At 39.6% G+C, this 24,347-nt stretch overlaps 1 protein-coding gene across 1 annotated transcript in view; it reads left to right on the forward strand.

Annotated features, from left to right (window-relative positions):
- The window catches only part of tln1 (talin 1), a 100,905-nt gene that overhangs the window by 17,845 nt on the left and 58,713 nt on the right, over positions 1–24,347 (forward strand). Inside the window, exons 2-10 of the mRNA XM_079600204.1 lie at positions 14,144–14,306; positions 16,255–16,352; positions 16,823–16,952; positions 19,176–19,328; positions 19,758–19,900; positions 20,911–21,038; positions 22,643–22,703; positions 23,098–23,202; positions 23,289–23,444. Of these exons, the coding sequence (XP_079456330.1) occupies positions 14,177–14,306; positions 16,255–16,352; positions 16,823–16,952; positions 19,176–19,328; positions 19,758–19,900; positions 20,911–21,038; positions 22,643–22,703; positions 23,098–23,202; positions 23,289–23,444 (1,104 nt within the window). The 5' untranslated portion in view covers positions 14,144–14,176. The remainder of the gene's footprint in view (positions 1–14,143; positions 14,307–16,254; positions 16,353–16,822; positions 16,953–19,175; positions 19,329–19,757; positions 19,901–20,910; positions 21,039–22,642; positions 22,704–23,097; positions 23,203–23,288; positions 23,445–24,347) is intronic.

A 24,347-nucleotide genomic window follows, 5' to 3' on the forward strand; every position in this document is an offset into this window, starting at 1 on the left:
AACACAGGTAGGCAGTCCAAACAAACAAACAAATGAAACGAAACAAAACAGGCAGGGGTCAGAGACAAGAGAGTAATCCACGGAGCAGGCAAGAAATCCAAAAACCAAGCGACAGGAAACCTGGGAAAACGCTCAGAGATGCAGTGTGACACAAACAAAGCTTTGCAGTGAGGGAATGGGTGAACCAGGCTTATATGGGGATGAGCTAAACAAGATAATGAGACGCATGTGAATGTGATCAGTGATGATGAGTCCCGGCAGTGAGTTATGAGAAATGTAGTTTGTGAGGGAGTGATGATAGTCTGATGTGGAGTGCCCTCTGGTGGCTCTCAAGGGCACTCCGGCTGGTGACCGTTACAGGCGTAGTGATGACGCACGTGCCATCGCACGACTCTAGAAAGTTTGTGTTCGTCATCAACAAAGAAAGAATGAAAAAATGTCTGCAAACTGGAAGGAAGCCGAGACCAGGAGCTCCTCACTCCGTGCGGAAGCTGAGAGCGCTCGCCAGCGCTGTGGAACGGCACGCGATGCGCTAGTGTACATGTTTTCTACGCGTACGTTACACGTCTCATCCTGACGTCACATGTCTATACGGGATCTTACCGGGATGTGTGTGAACGCACTCACAGATCCCGGAAAATCACTGGCAGTGTGAATGAACCAAAATCAAACGACACATTATCCGTGTATTTTCCTGAATCTCCGTGGGAAAGGGGCTCATGTAACATGTGTAACACAAGGACATTTTTTAAATAAAGTGTTACCGAAGTTACTTATGGGTCTTAATATGAGATACGAGTGTTTATGTGAACCGTCATGGGCTTTTGTAGCGGAAGTGAAGTTGTAATTGCAGCGTTGGTCAGGAACTTCCTCATCTGGGTCTGTGTACAGCGGGAGGGTTGAGCTGCAGGAAGAACATCACCAGAACAATACACCTCGAGCCAAGAAGTGACTGACCTGTGCTATGATGAGCCCTTTGCTGGACCTCGGGTGAAGTGAAGAAATAGACATGTTGTAAATGTGCTTTATGAAGTTATCGTAGAGTTATAAAGACTGTCTTGAGTGCAGACATATTAATAGACAGCTGAATGCAAGCCATAAGTTTAATAAGTCAGTGAGTGCTTTTGTTTTCTTTGCGCGGTGTATCCGAACTCATCCGTGTTTGCTTGTGATTTGTATTCCATGCTTTTCCATGAACTAAACAATCCCTCCCTTCCTGAGCTCAGCTGTAATTGCACAGGATGCAGCGCTCCTGGTGTGTGTGTGTGTGTGTGTGTGTGTGAGAGAGTGAGCACATGCTCAATGAATGCAGAAATTCCCTTTTATGGCAGTGAAGAGCCTTTGAAACAGGAAATGACATCACTGCATGCTGGACTAGAGCGGGAGCTTCTACTGCTCTGCATTCCCACTGAGAGACGGCACACGCTGAAGCCAAACTAAATCAGGATTGCAATTGATTTATTGAGATCTGTGCTAAAAGTGGAAGAAGACTACAGAAGGATGAACCATGAGAAGTGGGATGAAAATGCCCGGCATGTGGAAAAGATCGTTCTTCAGGAGTATTTGTGTGTGATTTGTCTGGTTCCAGACTTCAGTAGCACACACACACTCGTCTGCTGTGCTTCTAAAGTTAAGCAAGGGATGCCTCAGCCGTTACTCACACACACACACACACACACACACATGAGTCAACAGTCAGATTCACACCCGCTCGAGACGTGTTGGGTTGGTTCAGGAAATGACCCGTTGGGAATATTCAGCACAGAAACATCACAGCGAGTCTCCAGTGTTTCTCATTATATTGTGCAAGGAATGGGTTGTTCAACATCTGATGAACTCAGCTTGAAAAAGCATAACCCAGTTTACTTCTGTAATGCGTCTTATTTCTGAGGGAAACAGGATGTTAATGAGACTGACTGTTTGTATATGTGTGCAAGAAAAGCGCAGTAGGTGTTCGAGGTCTAATGATTAGAAAAATGTAATCATTATTTTGGACATAATTATTAATAACCACCCATTTAGCAGAAATAGTGTTTATAGATTAACATTTAGGCCCTGTGTCCACCAAAGCGTATTTTTCCAATTATTTTTAATGGGAGCGGCGCGTTTTTTTAGAGAACTCCGGTCAATTTTAACATTGAGCTCAATTTTTAGTAAATTTGGAGTGCTGTCAATACAGAGAACAACGACAAAAATCGGTGTTGCCTACACCGTGTTATCCTCTTTTTAAAATTTGCACCCTGTTGACTTGAATGGGGCACGTTTTAAACCTGCTTTTAGCCTCTTAACATCCTTAATGTTTCATTACAAGTGCCCAGCCATGTTGAGTGATTCCTTCAGAGTGAACACGAGTGAATCTGACTGCAGGAGATGTGAAAGATATGAATAAAAATGATGTTATATCAGCCAGCGCACATACATGTATTTAGTTCCTGTTTTCGGTCCAAAGTAGTCGATTGTCGAGTTCACGCGCGTGATCTAAGTAACTAAACCTATGCGCTTGAACTCGACAATCGACTACTTTGGACTTCGACCGAAAACAGGAACTAAATACATGTATGTGCGCTGGCTGATATAACATCATTTTTATTCATATCTTTCACATCTCCTGCAGTCAGATTCACTCGTGTTCACTCTGAAGGAATCACTCAACATGGCTGGGCACTTGTAATGAAACATTAAGGATGTTAAGAGGCTAAAAGCAGGTTTAAAACTTGCCCCATTCAAGTCAATAGGGTGCAAATTTTAAAAAGAGGATAACACGGTGTAGGCAACACCGATTTTTGTCGTTGTTCTCTGTATTGACAGCACTCCAAATTTACAAAAAATTGAGCTCAATGTTAAAATTGACCGGAGTTCTCCTTTTTTTTAAACGCCATGAGCGTAACGAGGCGCTGAGCGTTTTCTTCACGTTGAAGCGCCCGGCGTTTCTTACCGCTCGCCGAGAGTTGAAGATTGTTCAACTTTGGGTAAAACGCAGCGCTAATCACTGCCACTTTTTACCCAACCGTCCAATCACAGTGGAGGAGGGGCGGGGCTAATACCACACCGACCAACCGCCACATTCTGCTTATACAACGTCAACAGACGACAACAACAAGGATAATAACAGAACCAAATCATTTAAAACAAGATCCAGAGAAAATATGTTACATTGTATTTTTACATTGTGTTACATTTTTATATAGAATCAACACAGAAACAAAATATGTGTGAAATGAGATACTAGTAACACTTTCAAGGATATGCCGTATCATAACAAGCAAAGCGTCTCAACTGAAAACATGCTGCGCTGCCGAAACGCTCAAGCGCTCATAGCTCGGCGTTTTCAGCTAAAAACACTTTAGTGGACTGACGGCCTTAGTGCAAGCATATTGGTAACTCTCACCTTGCGTTCATAGATGTGTGAATAAAAGGGTAGTTTATCCAAAAATGAAAACTCAATAATCAAAGTCATTAATTACTCACCCTCATGGCCAGGGTCCGAAATTAACACCCGCCAAGCGCCAAATGCGGGTAGATTTTCCATTTGGCGAGTAAATCTCAAAAGGCTATCCGCCACACTGGCGGGTGAATGTTCATACCAAAATAGTAATGTAATAAAATGTTTGTCCCGCCATAGTCATATCTGATCGGTGAGTAGCCGAATGTAGACGAACTGCTGCGCGTGTGACAGGGCGCATGTTTAACTGAAGAACGAACAGAGAGAGAGAGCGAGCCCCGGTCGCGCGCGCGCGCGCTCTCTCTCTCTCTCAGTGGAGCCAGGCGAAAGTATAAAGGCTTCACAGTCTCCTAAGCGCTGTCTTCAGCATCCCACAATCTTCAGCAAATTAACACCCGCCAAGCGCCAAATGCTGGTAGATTTTCCGTTTAGCGAGTAAATAATCAAATAAAATGTTCGGACACTCGGGAGGTCGTGAGATATTGCACACGTTTCGAGTCAGTTAAACTGATAATCGCGTCAAAGCAGCCGGTACACGGCACGACTGTCCGGCAGCAATCACGTGAGCTTTCGCGCTAAACACAAGAGACCGGAGTTTTCAATGTTGCAGGCAATAGCTTCAGATAGAAAATTACAGAAATGTGTGTGCAAATGAACAGTAGCCATTCCTTTCAACATAAAAACGAGAGAGAGAGAGAGAGAGAGAGAGAGAGAGAGAGAGAGAGAGAGAGAGAGAGAGAGAGAGAGCGAGATTGAGTGTGTATGTGTGTGTGTGTGTGTGTAAAAAAAAAAAAAAAAAAATGTTTGTTATAGCCTAAATTTCAAATTTTGCTCTGGACAATTTTTTATGTTTGTATTCAACATAGGGCTGTCACGATGTTAGATTTTTCACACCACGGTTATTGTGGCCAAAATAATTCACGATATCGATATATCGCGATATCTATAGAAACCTTGGTAGACAAAAGTTATCAGTCAAATTCATTTTTCAAAACACATTTCAAAAAGAAAGAAAATACTTTCAAGTTCAACAGTGTGATAAATTAATATTAACATCAACACTGATACTTCAACCTGTTAACTTGCGTAACGTTACCCATATTTTAAGCTCTTAAACCTATCGTTTAGCTGAAAATAACATTATTCAAGAACCGCTATAAAGCCAAAACAATCTGTTACCTTAAATTATATGTTTATCTCTGTAAAGCAGCTTTGAAACAATCTACATTGTTAAAAGCGCTATATAAATGAAGATGACTTGACTTGACTTGACTATCGTTGCACCAGCGCCAAAAAAATTATAATCACGTCGTGCAAATACAACATACAAAAGACGAGTAAAGAAAACGAGGTAGGCTACTTAATAATCACCATTTATTTAAATATATTAACATGGAAACCCGCTGTTAACAAGTTAATGTCACATTTCCCATTCCATGACTAGTAAAATAATCACAACTTACTCTCTGTAAAATGGCTAAATCCACAGGGTGATGGACACGGAGAAGGGGTAAAAAGGTTGACCAAAAAACTCCCAAACTGGCGAGCTTACTTTCTTCGGGTGTGGACAGAGCGTTTCACTCTCTCGTTAGACGACATGGTTTTTCTCAGAATAACGGCGCGGGCGCGCACTGCGTCTTCTTCTTGTTTGATAGGTGTCAGCGGGTGCAATACTGCCACCTGAGAGGTCAACGAGGTACTGGCGCTGGAATATTTACGTGTCATCTTATCATAAGAGTCCTATTAATTTTAAACATTGTGGTTATCGCCAATACCGGTATATTGTCACACTCTAAATTAACACGATGTCGATATTTCATGCTTTGAATATCACGATTATCGTCAATACCGGTATATTGCGACACCCCTAATTCAACATAATACCTTATTATCTCAATTAAATGTACTGAAATTAATGTATATGTGACACAAAAAGGCTGTTTATTATTTTGGCCGGTAAAAAATATGCTTGGCTGGTAGATTTTTTCATCTACCAGTCCCCGTGGCAGGTGAGCCAAAAAGTTAATTTCGGACCCTGCTCATGGCGTTCCAAACCCGTACGACTTCTTTTTAAGATCTTTTTAATGAAATCTGAGAGCTTTCTGTCCCTCCATTGACCGTTACGCAACTACCACTTTCAAGCTCCAGAAAGGTAGTAAAGACTTAAAGTAATCCATGTGACTACAGGTGTCAGCCTCAATTTATAAAGCAGCGTGAATGCTTTGTTTGTGCAAAAACAACAACAACATAGTTTACCACTTTAATTACAAAATCTAAATCTCCAAAGCTCGTTCACGAGAGTCTTCGCAGAGTGCGTAGACAAACTCACAGGGGTTATCAGAGCCGGTTATCAGAGGTATCACAGGTATCGTCTTTGGGGGGACAAAGATTAATTTTGGTGGCTGGCTAAATACTTTTACGGCAGGAAAAAACCACAAGCATCACATGTACTTGAGAATGTAGTCTTTTTGCTCTTCAATTCACAGACACTAGTCTGTCATGATTTGACTAATTGCACTGCCCTACTTTTAATTTATGAATCCACATTTTTAATTCCGCGTTGCACAATAAGTCACTTTATTGTGACTGAACTCCATGTTTCCGTCCGTTTACCGCATTGCGGATGTCATGGGGTCCTAAAAATCATTGATTCCCATTTTCTTCTTCTGCGTTAAACCAGTATGCTGTGGTGTAGTAGTTAAAGATCTGAGCTGGTTAACACACCTGGCCTCTGTCTGTTGGCTTTATGATTGGATTGAGTCAACATCACTCTCTCTAGATAGACACAGGCCAGTTGTCCCAGTTATTGCCTGATCTGAGCCGGTGTGAGTGTGGATGGTCCTCTCGAGCCCTGGCGGCAGCTGTCAACACTCGGCCTCAGGTCCCGCTATCTCTTCAGACGGGTGAGAACTTGTCCTGTCCCCTTAAAGACACGCAGTGTGTCAGCGTTACCTTCCTCAAGGGTCTGTTCTTCTGAATGCTGCTCAACAGCTGTTTCAGGGACACATGCCTACAGCAATTAACATGCCTTTGGTGTCTCAGATTGGTCTTTTGTCCGTGTCTAGTAACATGGAGACCGTAGTGTGAAGAACAGACTAAAGACATGATCGGTCTGTCTGTGTTTGGATGTTCTGCTATTTTCACCCTCGCAGCGCAAATGCTTTTCATAGTGCACGTGTATGCGAGGTATTTTCACACTTGTTCTTTTAGGGCCTCGAAGCGATTTGGTATATCTGTATGTTCAAAATGAACTCTTGTCTTCCTCTCTTCTTTTTCTTGTAGTCGTTGAGTTTTTGTAAAGATGACAAATTTTATGTTGATCTAGGAAATGTTCTAAAGCACATGCCGTTGTATAGACTGTAAAGGTCCATTTACACCAAGGACGAAAACTACAGTAATAACTGTACTATAAATATTAAAAAATCGTTCTATCTCTGAGAATAATTAAGTCCAGAGAACAGATATAACGTTAACGGCACAGAGCAGCAATATCACTGGAATCACTTTCAGAACCTTTATTTTTGCAGCTGATAAACAATCAAACATAAACAGCCAATCAGAACCCACCCGACTTTAAAGAGCTTGAGCCTTTAAAGCCGCAGACGGCAAATGCGCGTGCGCTTCAAATAAACAGAACTTGGCGTGGATGTTAATGATCCTTTTAGTAATTTGTATCATTCTTGGTGTGAACATGCCTCAAATCTGTCCCTAACAGACTCAATAGGGGTTTTCACACCGGCTAAACCTTTTCACAGTTCCTGGAACTATTGGCGGAAGTTCCCGGGTGTCGGCGTGTTCGCACCGCAGGAACTACCAGCGATTTTAGCTCGAGGAACTCCTTATGGAGGAACTAATTTACTCCTACTCCAGAGTCGGTCTAAACGTGCGCTATAGGAACTACAGTGACTTTAGTGACACTGACTGGCTGAACGCACGCAAAACACCAGCACCCGCCTTTAAAAAAAATGCTGTGTAAACACAGAATATAGCCTATATATTTACTCCGGAAACTAACTCTACTGAACATGGACAACAGTGATAGATGAACCTCTTAATGTTTACGCTGAGGAGAAAACCCAACGTGACTGAGGAGACCAAGAGAAACATGATTATGTATTTCTGCTCAGCAACACTGGACACCAACCACACGGCATCTAACAACGTGTTCGAAAATAATGAACGGAGAATGCGAGCGCTGTTTGTTTGCTCTGGCGTTCTCAGCGGCGTCAAAATTAAGTCACAACAACGAGCGTGTCTTACGTCACTTCAGAGTTTCAACTGCAACCAGGAAAACTTTCCTAAGGGAAACATTAGTTCTCTGGGAATCACCCTGGTGGCTCGTTCCTACAACTATCCGGTGCGAAAGCTCCTTTTTTCATCCATGTCAAATTGAATATGGTGTCTAGTCTACCCTGACTAAGAGCTGTTTGTATGATTTCATATACATAATGAGTTATTGTATCCATTCCTCCAGTCTCCAAAGCGCTAGTCCTCTGAAGCGGACGCTGGAGTCTGTCCCAGTCCATCACAGGGTTATTTTAGATCACTTGCTGGTAAATGTGTGAGTTTACTGTAATGTGAAATGCGTGGCCGTCCGGCACAGGAATGGGTTATTTTAGTGACCGCTGTGGCTGTTATCAGTGAAGAGTGACAGTGCTAATGTGTTCCTCGCGCACGTCAGTCTATCGCTTCCCCACAGCTGGGCAAATACTTCACTACTGATCTCTGGACCAACACATCACTGAATCGTGAATAAGAACGGTTTATTGTTTATGAATAATAAACCTCAATCAGTTTGAGGCAAAATAGTTAATAGCTAGTAAACAGTGAGAGAATTAGACCTTAAACTAAAGTGTGAACGTTTTTATCCAACAAGCCATATTATGGATGCGTCGTCATACGTGAGATTAACTGCGGTGCAAGTGTGTGTGCCGAAACAGTAGAGGACGAGAACTGTACGGATCGTTTAAACATTTTTTAGGTTACCCTGTAAGTGACATAAACTAAACCGACAATCAAATCAGTAATCATAATTGTATGTATATTAAATTGAATAGCGGACATTTCATAGCCATACCATGTTTAGATGTGATGTTAAAATGCTATTAAAAGAGGCAAAATATGTGTATGAAGCATAAAAGCAACTGTGCTGCTGATGTACTTCAGGTCATGCAGGGTTCAACCTGGCGTATAGAAATTAATATTTCCTCTTACTCAATAAGAATAGTGTATGCATAATGCATTTTCAGCTCGTTTCCTGTTGCATTTCAGCTTGCCTTGTCGTCACTGTTGTCACGTTGTTTCACACATCTCTCGCTGCACTTTCTGTGTGTGTGTGTGTGTGTGTGTGTAACATGCACTATACCACAACTTCACAGTAGGGCTGTGCGATATGTACAACAAAAAACAAATCAATTTTGGTGATTTTCAATTTTAAATCACAATTTTGGAACAATATTTCCTTAACTAAAACAAGAGAGTGCTACTAGAGTAAAAAATCCTGCATCCGGTGCTCTTCGGATAAGACTGTTTAAGAAACCTATAAGGCCAATGCACTCAAGGTTTAAAAGTGTAAAAAGCCTTTATTTACTCATGGCTTTATAATTTTAACAACAATATTACAATTTTTATTTATAATAAATAAAAAACAATCACATACAACCACACACCGACACGTTGTGGCTAATAAGCCTTGCATACTTGTCTGTATCATATTTGCTTTTGGAAGCCAGTTTTATTGATGATATTTGCAGGCTCCATATCTTTGCAGAAATGATACATGAAGGTGTACATTTTTTCTTTATGCCTTTTTGAATTCTTTTCATTTGCAGTTCTCAAATGCCTGTTATTATTATTATAGATATTTCTATGTAAACGTGCTAAACAAACGTCTTGAACCGCTGCATACCGCGCATGACACTGAGTTTGACACTCAAACTAACAGGTTTCTAGACCCGCGCCTCGTGTTTTTTACTAGAAAAACGCGTTATGTGTGAATGACCTTAAAGCTACAATATGTAAGAATTTTGTAATATAATATCCAAAAATCACTTGCACAGTGTGATATATTTCCTACAGTTGTGTACTTAAAAGATCCCAAAAGTTCCCAAAGATTTTTAATTTCAGAGAAATTTCCATTTAAAAATAATGGCTCGTCCCGGACTCCCTGTTCACTTGTCGCCTGTCACTGACATAATATCCGCGTTATCCCTGGTTTCCTGGTTATCCCTCGTACTGCAATAGTAACTATGGCGACAGACGTGGACAACTGTGCGTTACGTCTAGTGGCGCTCGCGCTGTTGTTGTTTCGTTCAAACATTATGGACCATGGCAAGCAGACTTTGGGACAAAAGGAGAACTAAAACGAGGATCAATATCAGCGTGGCGTTTTCGAGATGCCGAGAGCTAGCGTCCACGACTAACTTGGACTCGACAGAGACGACGCTCTTGCATGTACTTTATTAGACAGGGGAGCAAATGTACATAAAACTGATAATTCTACTTCCTGACTGAAATACAAAATATATTACCACCCCTCTATTAATTTTACATTTATTTTTCCCTGTCTATAAAATTAACCACATCTGCTCTTTCTTAATAGTAGTAAATAATAAAGTAATACACTTATTAAATAGAATAAGTACAATAAACGATGTGAATAGAATAGAGTAGAGCTCAGGCTGGGCGTCACATGCACACACACTTCATTAATAGACTTCCCTGTTCAGCAGTTTCATTTCCTTTAGTCCAGACACACACACACACACACACACACACACACACACGCTGTTCCTGAAACTGAGCAAACCTCTTCAAATCATACGATTTCCCATAATCTCAAAACTCAATGATCTATCAATACATAATTTTAATCAAACTTATTACATATGTAGTTTAATCTTATTGTATTTAGATAATTTTTTGGCGCTAATTAAAGATAACTGGCAGACATTACATTACTCTGAGAGATTACAGAACTACATTTATATTACAAAGAGTGATCTTAGAAGTCAACATGTTTTCATCAGTGGAGGGAGTGATCCGTGGAGCTGGTCAGCGAACCGAAGATCATCCACAGGACACGCCTTTCCTTCTGAGCTGCTTTTTATTGTACATCTCTACTTCCCTTTTCTTTGTCTGTGCTGCCGGTTTACCAGGAAAGATCGCTTTTATCAGTGTCATTTTATCATCAGCGTCATAAAGTAGTGCTTGTGTAACGTCCGCCACCTTCGGCAGTGAACTCCGTCAAGAAGTGAGTTTTGAACAGGAATATGTGCTTCTCCAGTGGATGAGGGAGTGTTTGAGAAACTCTTTGGAAAAGTGTTCATTTTTGCAATTTAATTTGTAGTGCCATGAGAACGATGCATGTCACCAACTTGTCCAGCGAACCTAGCCATGTTTTGCACATTCCCGGAGGCTTTATGTTGTTATATCAGTATTACGCTCTTTCCTTCCTTTACAAGACCTTGTTTCGGGAGGAGCGTTACACTGGGCTATGAAGGGAATGCTGGAAGTATGTGGAAAAGTGTCCCTCCTCAACTCCTCCCCAACACACACACACACACACACACACACACAGAGCTAGGATGGGGCCGCTGGAAGACTTCCAGTCTCCTCCCCAGAGAGAAGAGCGTGTCCCAATGAGAACACACACACACACACACACACACACACACACACACACAGCCTCCTCAGGAATGTGTGTCCTCTCCCACAGCTTTTAAACGCAGCTGACCTCAACACTGCCTCGTCACACAGTCGTTAGGCTTGAGTTGTGACACTGGTGTCAGTGTTTTTAGCTTAACCTTACAGGAAATGACTAAATAGCATCTGATGAACATTAGAAGGGCTTATATTTCATGAAAACAGGACTTCAAAACAGAAAATCCAACAGCTCATGTGTATTATGTGACGTATTGTAACTATCACAATTATGTTTTCATTATGTTTTTTTAGTATTGGTGGACCAAATATTATTATTTATTTTTTTACCAAAACACCGGGGGAAAAAAATCTATTTTTAGATTTTTTTCGGCTACATCTTTTTATATTCATCAATTGATTCATCCAATTTATTTAGTAATCAACACTTAGTATTTATGTAAACATTATAATTATGGTTCTACTCTAATTCGTTGTTGAAACATAAATATTTAAATTGTGGCTGTAGTTAAAACTAGTGCTGTGTTGAAAAAATCGATTCACCAATTCTGAATCGATTTTCATATTAATTTCTAAAGATCGATCCGTAACTCAGAGGATCGATTTAATAACAGGCCTATATTTTCCCCATAAACACACTGAGACATGGCGACCGGCAGCGCTGCTAAAGCGGTCTCTCTGAATCCACCATAGACAGTATAGACTTGTTGACCAGAAATGAGGAAAGAGCCGTTCACATAGTGCGTTTTTTGCGCGTGCAAATTCGTTTTCCAGCCGCGCGGCCCGCGCCTCTGTTCATGGTTGCATAGCAACGACAGACGCAACGGGAAAGCACGCGCTTGTGGAAAGGAGAAAGCGGTGCAAACTGCGCTCTCCATGATGACGAGGAAGTATCATCAAAAAATGTATTGATTTCTAGCCCTTGCATTAGCTTTACTTCTAGATATATTAATTGAGATGAGAAATAAAAAGCCGCCCTGTACAGCTATGATCAGCTGTTCGGCCGAGCTTTCCATGTTGTTACGGAAAGGCCGCTGGTTTTTTTCACATGACTTGTTGAGATGCATTGAAGTGCTTCTCACTGAATTTGCACGCGCATAAAACGCGATATGTGAACGGCCCCTAAAGTGGTATCGTGTGCGGTTCGTTGTATCTAGTTTAAAAGGCCTTTTAAATATGAACGCAGTTTTGGATTAAATAAAAGGACAGTCAAGTCAAATAAAACACGTTTTATCTCCTGTTTAGTTGGTAACACTACATTAAGATACCATTCATTAATATTACTTAATGCCTTATCTAACATCAATACATTGAGTGAACAATATATTTTTACAACATTAATGTATGTTTGTGAATGTTATTTAATACAAACACTTGATTGTTCATGAACAGTTAAAACTTTTGAAAATTTTATATTTTAAGAATATAAGATCGGATCGGATCGAATCGAATCGAATAATGATAATCGATTCAAGATCTTGAGAATCGGAATCGAATCGATTCTTGAAATTTGAATCGATACCCAGCACTAGTTAAAACTTGATTTCATGACAGATTTATTCAAACATGCATTAAATACTGACAACAGGTTAAATAAAAATATATCACTCCGCTTGAAGTACTAATCATCACCGTCTCTGCCAAAGAACTGAACTTTTTTTTTTTTTCGATTGCCAGAATTTTGGTTCATCACTACAATTTAGTGTTGTTGACAATCGGATGAAACCCTCAGCCGTGAAGACTTCACAACCCGGAATATCTTCTGCCCGAAACACACCGCATAGCTTCATTTACTCATGGTGTGCCTAAAACTCTTGCTCCCTATCGCCCTGCCATACAACTTTCAGTATCACTCTTAAGTCTAAATTAAATGAACAACTCAACTATGGTCGACTACTGTAAGAATGCTACACTTTTTTTTTCTACACATTTTCTACACTTTATTTTAGTTTTGACCTATGATTGGTTCCTGTTTTTATACTTTTGGTGTGAGGAACTCGTATGATGCTCTGACAGTAGTTTCATTCGTCCAATGACTGCTCATCTTCATCTCAACATAGGTAATATTTTCCAAAATTTTGATATGGTACCTTTTTTGATTTTGGTACCTATTTAATGTATATGAGAGGATGTGTTGAGATGTCTATTCTTTGTAATTTTGTATTTTGTGTTGTCTCTGTAAAGAGTCCAAAACAAATTTCCCTTCGGGTACAATAAAGTATATCTTAATATATCATAGCTCATATCCCATATTGCTGTGGTTTCCTCTTTGTCAGCGTTCCTCTTCTTCATCGAGGTGTTTTCCCATAGCTTTTTTTCGTGCAAGAAAGGATACGGTATAAACACAACGTCTGTTACTGGACGTTGACTTCACGTGGAAGACTCGTCTGCTTGTCTTCTCGCACTGATGCTCTTTCTGATTTGGATTCTCTGTTGTGGTTTTGTTTGTGCGATTGCATCTCGTCTTGTTCCTGGCGTACAGACTTGTTTTCTTGCAAAGCACGTAGCATTTTTAACAGTATTAGTAGATTTACATGAAAGCGTGATCATGTGATGGTGTGTCTTTGCCTCGCTTGACTGTTATTTAAAATAGATCTTGAGTAAAAGTGAAAAAGGACTTACTTTGTTCCTTGTTTCTGATCAAATCTCTGAGTGAAATCCCCTTGCAAGAGGGAAGTTCAGCCTTTCTGTATCTTTTTCTCACATATAACAGATCCTGTTTGATTTAACAACAGAACGATGGAAAGAAAGCACTATATTTTACATATCAATTTTTTTTAAATCATAAATATTTAATCTACAAAACAGGATGAACTCTTCATTTTTTTTTTTATAGTGTTACTATGACACGTCCAGCAATCTGTTTCTTATCTCAGTTGCACAATCGCTGAGGTTGCCATGCACCGTACTGTATATAAACCAAACATCAGTGATGCTTTTAGACATGAACATTAGATAATCTAAGCATCGCTTCGCTAGCATCCCCATGTTAGCCTGAACCGAGTGTTGATGGTTTGTTTGGTGCTCTTTGTGTTGCAGGAGTAGCAGCGGCACAGTCCCGTAGTGTCAGTCATGGTGGCGCTGTCGCTGAAGATCGGGGTGGGGAACGTGGTGAAGACCATGCAGTTCGAGCCCTCCACCATGGTGTACGACGCCTGCCGCATCATCCGGGAGAGAGTCCCAGAGGCTCAGCTCGGCCAGCGTGAGTTACCCTGGGGAACTCGGGACACACCGGTGTTCAAACATGCACTTTTGTCCTCCTAACAGTAGATTCGCTTATCAGGAGTTGGTCTTACACTTAACAAAGTTACTGATGTCTAAAAGCGGTACAAAAATGTCATGTTTTCTTGTGAACGCCAATGGCTGGAATGTTTACGTCTCACATTAAATTGATCAGCTGCAAAATCCAGTTAGACGAAGCAGTGGATCTAAAGCACTATTTGAATTGAGACTTGTATCATATTTCACCATGTAAAAAAAAAAAATAGAAAGAAAGAAAAAAATGAGTCCTTGTCCCAACCGGACGCGATGCGATAAGATTCCAGAAGCGATACAGCTACATGATATCTGTAGAAGACTTACATTTTGCCACATTCCTCAAATCAGATCACTGAATAATAATTTGCCATTCAATGTTAATCTTCCTCTTTTCCCACATTTAAGACGTTCAGTATAGTGTATGTTTTTTCATAAACACTTCTTAATTTATAGCCTACAGCTGTCATCGGCAGCAATTATCCATTTTGGCTCAAATCCCAACATAATATCTCTGATTTTGGTTTCCCTCTTTAGTATTTGCTCCACCCGAAATTCTCTTCCCTCCGAAGAGTGAAAAAAAGTACCTACACACACCACATTAATCGAGTGTAACTGTAGTGTGTGTTGTGCGGCGCTGTAATGGGCCGGTGTCAGGGCGCGGCTGGGTCCCAGCTGTTATGTAGCAGTCCTCAGAACCACTCTACATACTTGTCTTAACTTGTGAGTCATTCGTCTCTGACCGACTGCTCTCGTCCAAACTCAACAGCTTATGTGGGATGTGAAACCGTCTTAAATAGCTTGTCTGTCAGTGTTGCCACATCACGTTTGGAAGACACTATCTAATCCAGCAGCTAAAAATATCTCTTGCCATCACCATTTAAATCAAAATTATATTCAAAGTGTTTAAATAATTCTTAATTCCTAAATTGACAATCACTTGAGGACAAAAATTCAAAAAGTTTTTGAAGTCTAAACGGTGTCTCTAGTGGTTGAAACTTATAACACAGTTACGTTTTTTTCAAGAGCCTAGTCGGGCAAGTGACGATACTCAATTCCCATTTCAATACCACAGCAAAACCAACTAGTTCAAATATTATTAAAAAGGACAAGTAAACAGCACTAAACCAGAAATAAAATATGAACATTGAGCCCTGCTTTTTGTAAGTGGAATGGTCCAAAATTCATTAAGTTAAACCACCAAAGAAATGTAGCATTTAATGATATATTTATAATAAATCCATGTAAATTTCTGTGTTGAAGGCCTTTAGTTTGGCTGGCCGTTTGATTGACCACAGCAGTGTGCACACAGGAACTTGCACAGGGCTGAGATAAGCTGCAATTTTGCAATTTTCTTCAAGAGCACATATTACATACCTCTCATGAGTTTGGACATGCGTCTCGAAATGCTTCTTAGATGTGCGTCAACTGGCATGCATTTCTCTGGTTATTCTTTAAACTTAAAGCAAACAGTTTTGTCAGCATTTACTCCCCCTCATGTCATTCCGAGGCTGTAATAACATCTTTATTCAGTGGAAGACAAAAGGAGAATTTCCAAGCTGTTCTTGTTCACAACAGAAGTGGACGATGATTTATATAAAGGACAGAAAACATCCATGAGGAGCCGTTCACACAGAACATGTTTTTGCTTCCACAGACCCGCATCTTTGCCCGTTGCACTCGCATCTTTTGCAGTTTTTTGGACATGACAATGCTCTAAAAAAAACACACATCTCTAGACCTTGTGTTTTATTTTTTATTCCATTGCTTTGCATCTGCCGTTCTGATGTTGTGTCAGAAAGATGAACGGCATTAGGAATGATGTGTTTGTAAGTTAGTGCACCCTCTGATCTTGACGTTCGTGACCGCACACTATCTCTACTGTCTATTTGCAGCCAGTGACTATGGCCTGTTCCTGTCAGATGAAGACCCAAAAAAGGGCATCTGGCTGGAAGCAGGCAAAGCTCTGGACTACTACATGCTGAGAAACGGGGTGAGTGTTGAATATTTCATCAACTTGAAAGTGTTCATTGTGCGTGGAATCTCTTTAAAATGTTTTCTTGTGTGTCATTTGTGTCTAGAAATCACAAATGACTGATTTTTTTTTTTTTAAAGGTGTTGGATTCATGGGAGATAATTGCATAATGCTTCAGGATTGATTTGATTTTGATATTTTAATTATGTTTGAAATATAAAAAAAATCAGACCATGCAATTTTAAGTTCCTGTAACTGGTGACTCTTGCAACAGAAAGCTTTTTTATCAGTACATACTGAGATAAAATGTAATTGTAAATTACTTGAGCATCTGTCAGATAAAAACAAACATTATTTGTAGAAATCTATTGTTAACGTGATAGTCAGTCATTCAAAATGGACCCTAATCTTAGAGATGCATAACACTTGTGTAGATAATATGCTGGAATTGATATAAAGGATATTTCATAATAACATGTTTTCGTTAGGACACTCTGGAGTACAAAAAGAAACAGAGACCCCTGAAGATCCGCATGTTGGATGGGACTGTGAAAACGGTTATGGTGGATGACTCAAAAATCGTCAGTGACATGTTAATGACCATCTGTGCCAGAATAGGTAAGTTTATGTTCATATGACGAACCAGTCCTGAAAGTGAACACTAATCTGACTGCTTTTTAGACATGTTTAGGTTACACTTTATTTAGATCGTCCACTTTCCACTAACTATAAGTAACTACATGTCAACTAACTCTCATTAGAGTATTAGTAGACTGTCTGTCTAATATCTGCTAACACTTTATTTTGATCCTCCTCAACAGACATTATACTGAACATGCAGTGTGGTCACAAACACTTTTGACAAGCTATTCTGTTTACAAAACGTTTTAGACCCCATTTCCACCTGTATTTAACACTGACCACTTGTGATTGGATGACCAAAAACACATCTTGATACCAGGTGATAACAGGGCCCATGTGACTTGGATGATTATCCTATGTGATAGTGTAGATAGAGAAAAATAGCGGTCCCATCACTGAACCCTGTGGTACCCCAGTGTTGAGGCCAGTCAAGCTAATCCAGCTGACCTGGTAATACCTGCTATATCTATGTATAATATAAACCAGGGTTGCACTTAATTTCGATGGTCCACTTTAGACATTCTACTAACTGTAAGTGTCTTTGTGACTGCACTGCATTTTTAGTGTAAAATAACTGTCTGTCTTGAATACACACAGCAAGAGTTTCCTATATATATATATATATATATATATATATATAAAAGAGATGCGCGGATGAGCTCCAACGTCACCTGAATCCGCAGCCAAAAACTAATCATCCACCCGCACCTAATTTACTCTGATTAGGGGTCATGAACTGGATTTATTTTAAAAAAAATTTATGTTTCCTGGGGTGCCCTTATAATGTTAGTATGATTTTTACATCAAAAATGGTCATAATTTAGATATAAAAGGCATTTTTCCTAGCCTGATTTTAGCCTCTGATTTGAACGGGGCGTGTCTGTGCGAGACTTCAGTGTAAACGTCCCCTGCTGTGATTGGCTGACATGTTTGCATATGAAATAGCCAGCATTACATGTGGAAATCTCTCGAATACTTTGACAAAGTTTTTACTATTACAGCTATCGAGATTAACGAATCGTGAAAAGTAATGATTATAGCATTATATTTGGATATATTCCCATCACATGAAAGGTTGCAGTGATGAGCAGATGACAGACAGTCTGTTGATCGCTTGAATGAAGAGATTCATCATTGCAACGCAGTTTCTGCACTCTCACTAATGCTTTCACCAAATAACAATGCAAACATGATGTAAAATACAGTAAGAGCTTTGTTGTGCAGTGTAACGGCGTCATTGATTTCATAACGAGTTTTGGCAAGTGTCCGGATAAACTCACGCTGTGTGATTGACAGCTTGGGTGATTGGACAGGGAGCGTTCTTTAAATGCTTTCTGTATATAATTTAATCACAGTTTAAATAAGATTATTTTCATCCTACTAAGAGTCACTGGCTTGATTTACTGATGCATAAACAGTATTGAATGATTTTGAGAGAAATAAAATCTGTCTGTCCGAACTCGACCTGCACCCGATGGTCAAATTACAATTATTCTTATGTGTTGTTACACGTGATGATAAATGGATGATCATCACCTTCAACAGTGGACTCGGCGACAGTTGATGTGCGCATCTCTAATGTTAACATAATACACTGATGAATGAGCACTGCTTTTAAATGAACATTTCTTTAAAACAACATTTATTTGACAGAATTTCATTTTCTTAATGGCATAAACAGGCTTTTCTCTCTTGAAACTTAAACTGGAAAGTCACTGTTTCTGTCACTGCGACTTCCCGAACAGGCCAACACACATGCGCGCGTGCACACACACACACACACACACACACACACACACAAACACTTCACAGCTGTTGCATATTGCATACCCAGCACTTCATTCATCCTCGTTAACCACTTCACTAAAACGCTCCCACGCGAAACTTTTCTTTCTTTCCTTCCTTTTTGTTTTGTTTTTAATTCTTCTTTTTTACTTCACTCTCGGACCTGCTCCATTTCTGCATAAAAAAGCAGGCCGTGCAGCGTATATCTTAAAGAGAGTGCAAATTAGTGCCTGGCGGAAAAAAATAACATTTTAGACATGCTCATATTTTAGACTATATATATGTATACTGTAAATGGCACACAGGACACTGAATATTGTTGGTAAAAATTATCTTAGATGTTAATTGTACTAGTATGACCGTTGAGAAACAGTTTGATAGCATTGAGGTAGTAAAACACTTCTGATTTCTCAGGCATCACAAACTATGACGAGTACTCACTGGTGCGTGACGTGGGAGAGGAAAAGAAGGAAGAGACTACGGGGACGCTGAAAAAAGACAAGACCCTCCTGAGGGATGAGAAAAAAATGGAGAAACTCAAGCAGAAACTTCACACAGATGATGAGTGTATGTCTCATTCTGCTTACCATACATAAAACAAATACTGGTTGATATTGTTTGCTAGTTTAGAAGGTCATGAGTACATATTACATACATATAGTACATAACACATGTTCTTAACTTGTTGACCATACACTACCTGTCAAATGTTTGTACACACCTGTTCATTATTACCATTTATTATAGGATAATAGTAAAGCTATCAAAACCATAACATAAAACAAACAGAATCATGGGAGTTTTGTAGTGACCAAATGTATATTCTCACATGATCTGGACTCTTGTTGCCTGCTTTTCTTCACTGTGCACTCCGAATAATCCATTTCAAAAATACATAATTCAAATTTTAGTTTTGTAAAGAAAATCAGGTATGCATTTGGATGATATTTGAATTTACTGATGTCCGATCTGTGATGTCTTTTAACGCATGTTCAGTGAATTGGTTGGATCATGGGCGTACGCTGCGAGAGCAGGGTGTCGAGGAGTTTGAGATGCTGCTTCTCAGGAGGAAGTTCTTCTACTCGGACCAGAACGTGGACTCCAGGGACCCTGTACAGCTCAACCTGCTCTATGTGCAGGTACGGGCCACACAGCGTCACCGTTACATCACAATCATGTCCTTGTGTAATCTGTAAACTCAATGATATCTCTACAACGTGTTTGGGGAGTTTATTAAATCTTACATTTGCCACATTTCTGAGTAAGGTAAGCTTTTACAGGGTTCCCACGGGTCTTTGAAAAAATCGAATTGGAAAAAAAGATTTCAAGGCCCTCGAAAGTTTTTGAAAACGATCATAATAGATACAAGTCCTTGAAAGTGCTTGAATTTATTTTGTGCAAGAAAAATCCATATTATGTTACCTTGATTTACGTTAGTTACGCGCATTTACGCGCTTCGTTAAAAGAGAAGTTCACTTGAAAATGAAAGTTAGCCCATGATTTACTTCTCCTCAAGCCATCCTAGGCTTTATATAGGGAGCTATACAGTTGGTTACAGGACATTACAAGTTTTTATTTTTTTAACGCCTCCAAATGGCACTTTTCTCACTTCAAACATTTTTTAAAGGCTTCCACTTTTAATGTGAAATGTGAAAATAAAAAAATATTTTTTATATATATATTAGTTCAAATGGGAAAAAAAATTGCTCGTAAAAATTTTATACATATTGCGTAGTCTCATAAAATCCCTTCAAAATTCAAAATTCTAAATAATCAAAACATATTATTGAACAAAAATATATTACATTTGTTTTCCTGGGGGGAAAAAAGAAGTTGCATGTCAAGGCTTCGGTCACTTTTGACCGCGACAGAGCCAAGTGTGACCCCTAAATGAAGATGACCAGAGGGTTAGGTCCTTGAATTTTAGGCTATTCGACCTGGAAAGTCCTTGAAAGGTCCTTGAATTTGAGGTTAACCAAGGTGTGGGAACCCTACTTTTACTCTTGGATCGAATGCAGATGTTTTGAAATGTCATTAGTCTAAAATCCTGCTAAATGTATGTTAAACATCAACTATGGTGTGATTGTATTGTTCTGCATCATGCATAATTTCAGCTTTCACTGTAGAGTTGTTGTTGTTTTTATTCCAGGCCCGTGATGACATCTTGAACGGCTCCCATCCCGTCTCCTTTGATAAGGCCTGTGAGTTTGCCGGATACCAGTGCCAGATCCAGTTTGGAGACCACAATGAGTCTAAACACAAGCCTGGATTCCTCGAGTGAGCTCTTCACATTCATATTTATCCTTACAATTCTTTCTACATTTTCTTCCTCTAAAAACAAGTTTATTACATTACCAATATCTTGCAGTGTTACTTTTTCCTAATATTTTACTAAACAATATATTTGAATGAAAATAGTTTTGCCATGGTGCCTCGGTTTTTCATCCGTCTCCTTGAACATTTTATATAACACATAGACAATATTAGCATTATGGCCAATATTAGTATTTTCTATGCATAAAAATTTGTGACCAAGGACTATTTTCTTTAACTAACCCAGCTGACACATGTATGTCATTCATGCTAACATAATTCATTTAGGCCTTTATCATGTTTGAGTTGTACAGTAGTCTATATTTAGGACTATTGCAATCCAGACTTGGCACAACAAAGGCTACAGGTTAACAAAGTTTTATTTTTTAACTCTCTCTCCCACCTCTTGTGGGAGATGTTGAAACACTAATTTTACAAAGTGAACTTTTTACGTGGCTTAAATAAATTAAATAATACTTAGAGACTGACATGTTCGGCTTGTAAACCAGAAAGGGAGTGGTTTTTATGCACAGTAAGTTGTCTCTCATAACAAAAATATTTTATTTAAACTAGGGCTGTCCATTAAACGCGTTATTAACGGCGTTAACGCAAACCCATTTTAACGGCATCAATTTTTTATCGCGAGATTAACGCCTTGCAAACTTTGTCGTTTTTTTCACATGCTTTTGCAACAACTAGTAACGTTGTTAAAACTACAACACCACAGCGGATCTAGCTAGACCAGAAACAAAACAACAGGCACGCCGCACACACTTGTTTGGGCTTGCGAACCAGTGGACGAGAAGCACCGAGCCGAAATGGATGCCAATAAGATTCTCAATGGAAAGTTTACTTTACAAAAAGTTGCCAAATGGTTCAATTGACAAGACCAAAGTGATCTGTTTGTTGTGTCGTTGTGAACTGAGCTATCATCGCAGCACGTCCAGTCTGAAACACCACTTGATGGCCAAGCACACACACAGCTGATGCGTTTCTACGCCCACTCGTCAATATCAGTAACGTTACCTCGTCAGTATTTCTTTCACCCTTTTATTGATGGACAGTGTTACATTGTGTGAGAGATTATTTGCTCCAAGTGAGAATGTTAGTGTGAAATTGAACACAGTATATGCCAATGTTGTTTTCAATAAAAAACATTTGCACAAAGCAAGCCGATCCACTTTTCCATGTTGATAAGAGCATTAAAATGAGAAAAAATAAGGGGACAAAAAGAAATCAAGAGACATTTAGAATAGATAAAAATGTGTGATTAATCGCGATTTAAATATTTGAATCGTTTGACAGCGCTAATTTAAGCCCATGAAAATCCTGTTGTAAGTAATAGTGGGGAAAAAAATTCCCCATTATTACCCCTTAACAGATGTTTACCCCTATTACCCTTTAACAAAAAAAAAGCTAATTTACATGTAATCACATCAGTAAAAAACGTTGACAGCCCTGTTTTTATACACCAGTGTCCAGCACAACCTACTGCTAAACTCACTAATCCAAATTGCTTTAATTCTCCAACATCAATAAGTAATTCTTGCTCTGTCTGTCTCATCCAGTGCGAAAGAATTCTTGCCAAAAGAGTACGTCAAGAACAAGGGCGAGAAAAGGATCTTCCAGGTGAGGTTATGCAGGTTATGTCTGATGCATTATGGGCCCTGTTTTTCACACCCATCTTAGATGTAGAACTATGTGTAAAATGTAGGGGCTCTACCAGCAGCTTCTCTATTCCCAGTCAGGCAACCGCAATATAGATGAAGACGACCATCGGCCCGTTCTTGGCCTGCACAGTTTTGGCAATCCAATTATTCCTAGATGCTTGTATGAGATTCCTCCTTTCATCTGCCCAGCCTATGTGACATATGGGCTTAAAACAGACCGCTCAAAAAATACATTTAGCCTGTTTGTGTTATCTTGGCCTGTATCTGTAGAGGTCTATAAAATGAAGAAAATACATAATTGTTGAGTGAAGTAAAATTTAATTAAAATTTCATGATAAACCCTTCTCTTTAAGGCACACAAAAACTGCCAAAACATGACCGAGATCGAAGCCAAAGTCAGCTACGTCAAACTAGCCAGATCTCTGAAAACCTACGGAGTGTCCTTCTTCTTAGTCAAGGTAACACTCTCGATGTCTGAGCTCTACTGGGATTAAATGGCACAGTGTAATCCTGCCGCCTTGTGCTAACGTCTGTTCCTTTGCAGGAAAAAATGAAAGGAAAGAATAAGCTTGTGCCCCGTCTGTTGGGCATCACTAAAGAGTGTGTGATGAGAGTGGATGAGAAGTCCAAAGAGGTGATACAGGAATGGAGTCTGACCAACATCAAACGCTGGGCAGCTTCTCCCAAGAGCTTCACCCTGGTACCAGCACACACACACACACACACACACACACACACACGCACACACGCTGTGCTTACTGTGGTGTTCTGATAGTAACTAGAGGTGGTTCAGTTCTCATGGTTTACATCATGGTTCTGTGCTATTCTGTGGTGTGATTTTGCTAAACACTTTGTTCAATCTCTTTAGGGTTAGATTGTAATAATTAAAAAGTTAGTTCACCCAAAAATGAAAATTCTGTCATCATTTGCTCCCTCGTGTCGTTCCAGACTTTTATTCATCTTTGGAACACAAATGAAGATATTTTTGATAATATTTGATCATGTATGTCCATCCTGTGGAAGTCCACGCAACCGAAACCTTAGGTGAACATCGTTTAGAACAGGTTTAGAACGGCATGAGGGAGTAAATGCCTTGGCGAGAAGAGATCTCAGTGTTGTTTTTACAGGATAAACCACTATTTTTGTTCATGTGATGTTTTCACGAAGAGCATATGGGCCAGATTTACTAACAGCTTGCACCAGCGTAAACCCGCTTTTTGTCGTTAATAAACTGCTGTCAGGATTTATTAAAGATGTCCATTTACTGGTGTTTGTGCCATTATTTACCAGATGTTTTAACCAGATGCTAACTGGTAGATTGTGTTGGTCATTGTATAAATGATCTGACTGCGTCTGTGTTTTTTGATTTGCGTGTCGTCAGTAGATCACGAGCTGATTTTTCTCTCACACTAATTTTCCCTGTTTAGTAAATCTGGCCCTTAATCTCTTAAAAACTCAGAGGAACTGCAATGGCTTCGGCCGACTAAACAGTTTGGGGAATCCCTGGTTTAGAGAGTGAAAGATCTATTTAAGATAAGGTGATCTGCTCTTTGCTGAAGAAAAAAGAAATACACAAACTTCATAAATCACAAGATTTTCTGAT

The sequence above is a fragment of the Phoxinus phoxinus genome (genome assembly GCF_949152265.1).
Source record: "Phoxinus phoxinus genome assembly, chromosome: 23".
NCBI classification, from domain to species: Eukaryota; Metazoa; Chordata; class Actinopteri; order Cypriniformes; family Leuciscidae; genus Phoxinus; species Phoxinus phoxinus.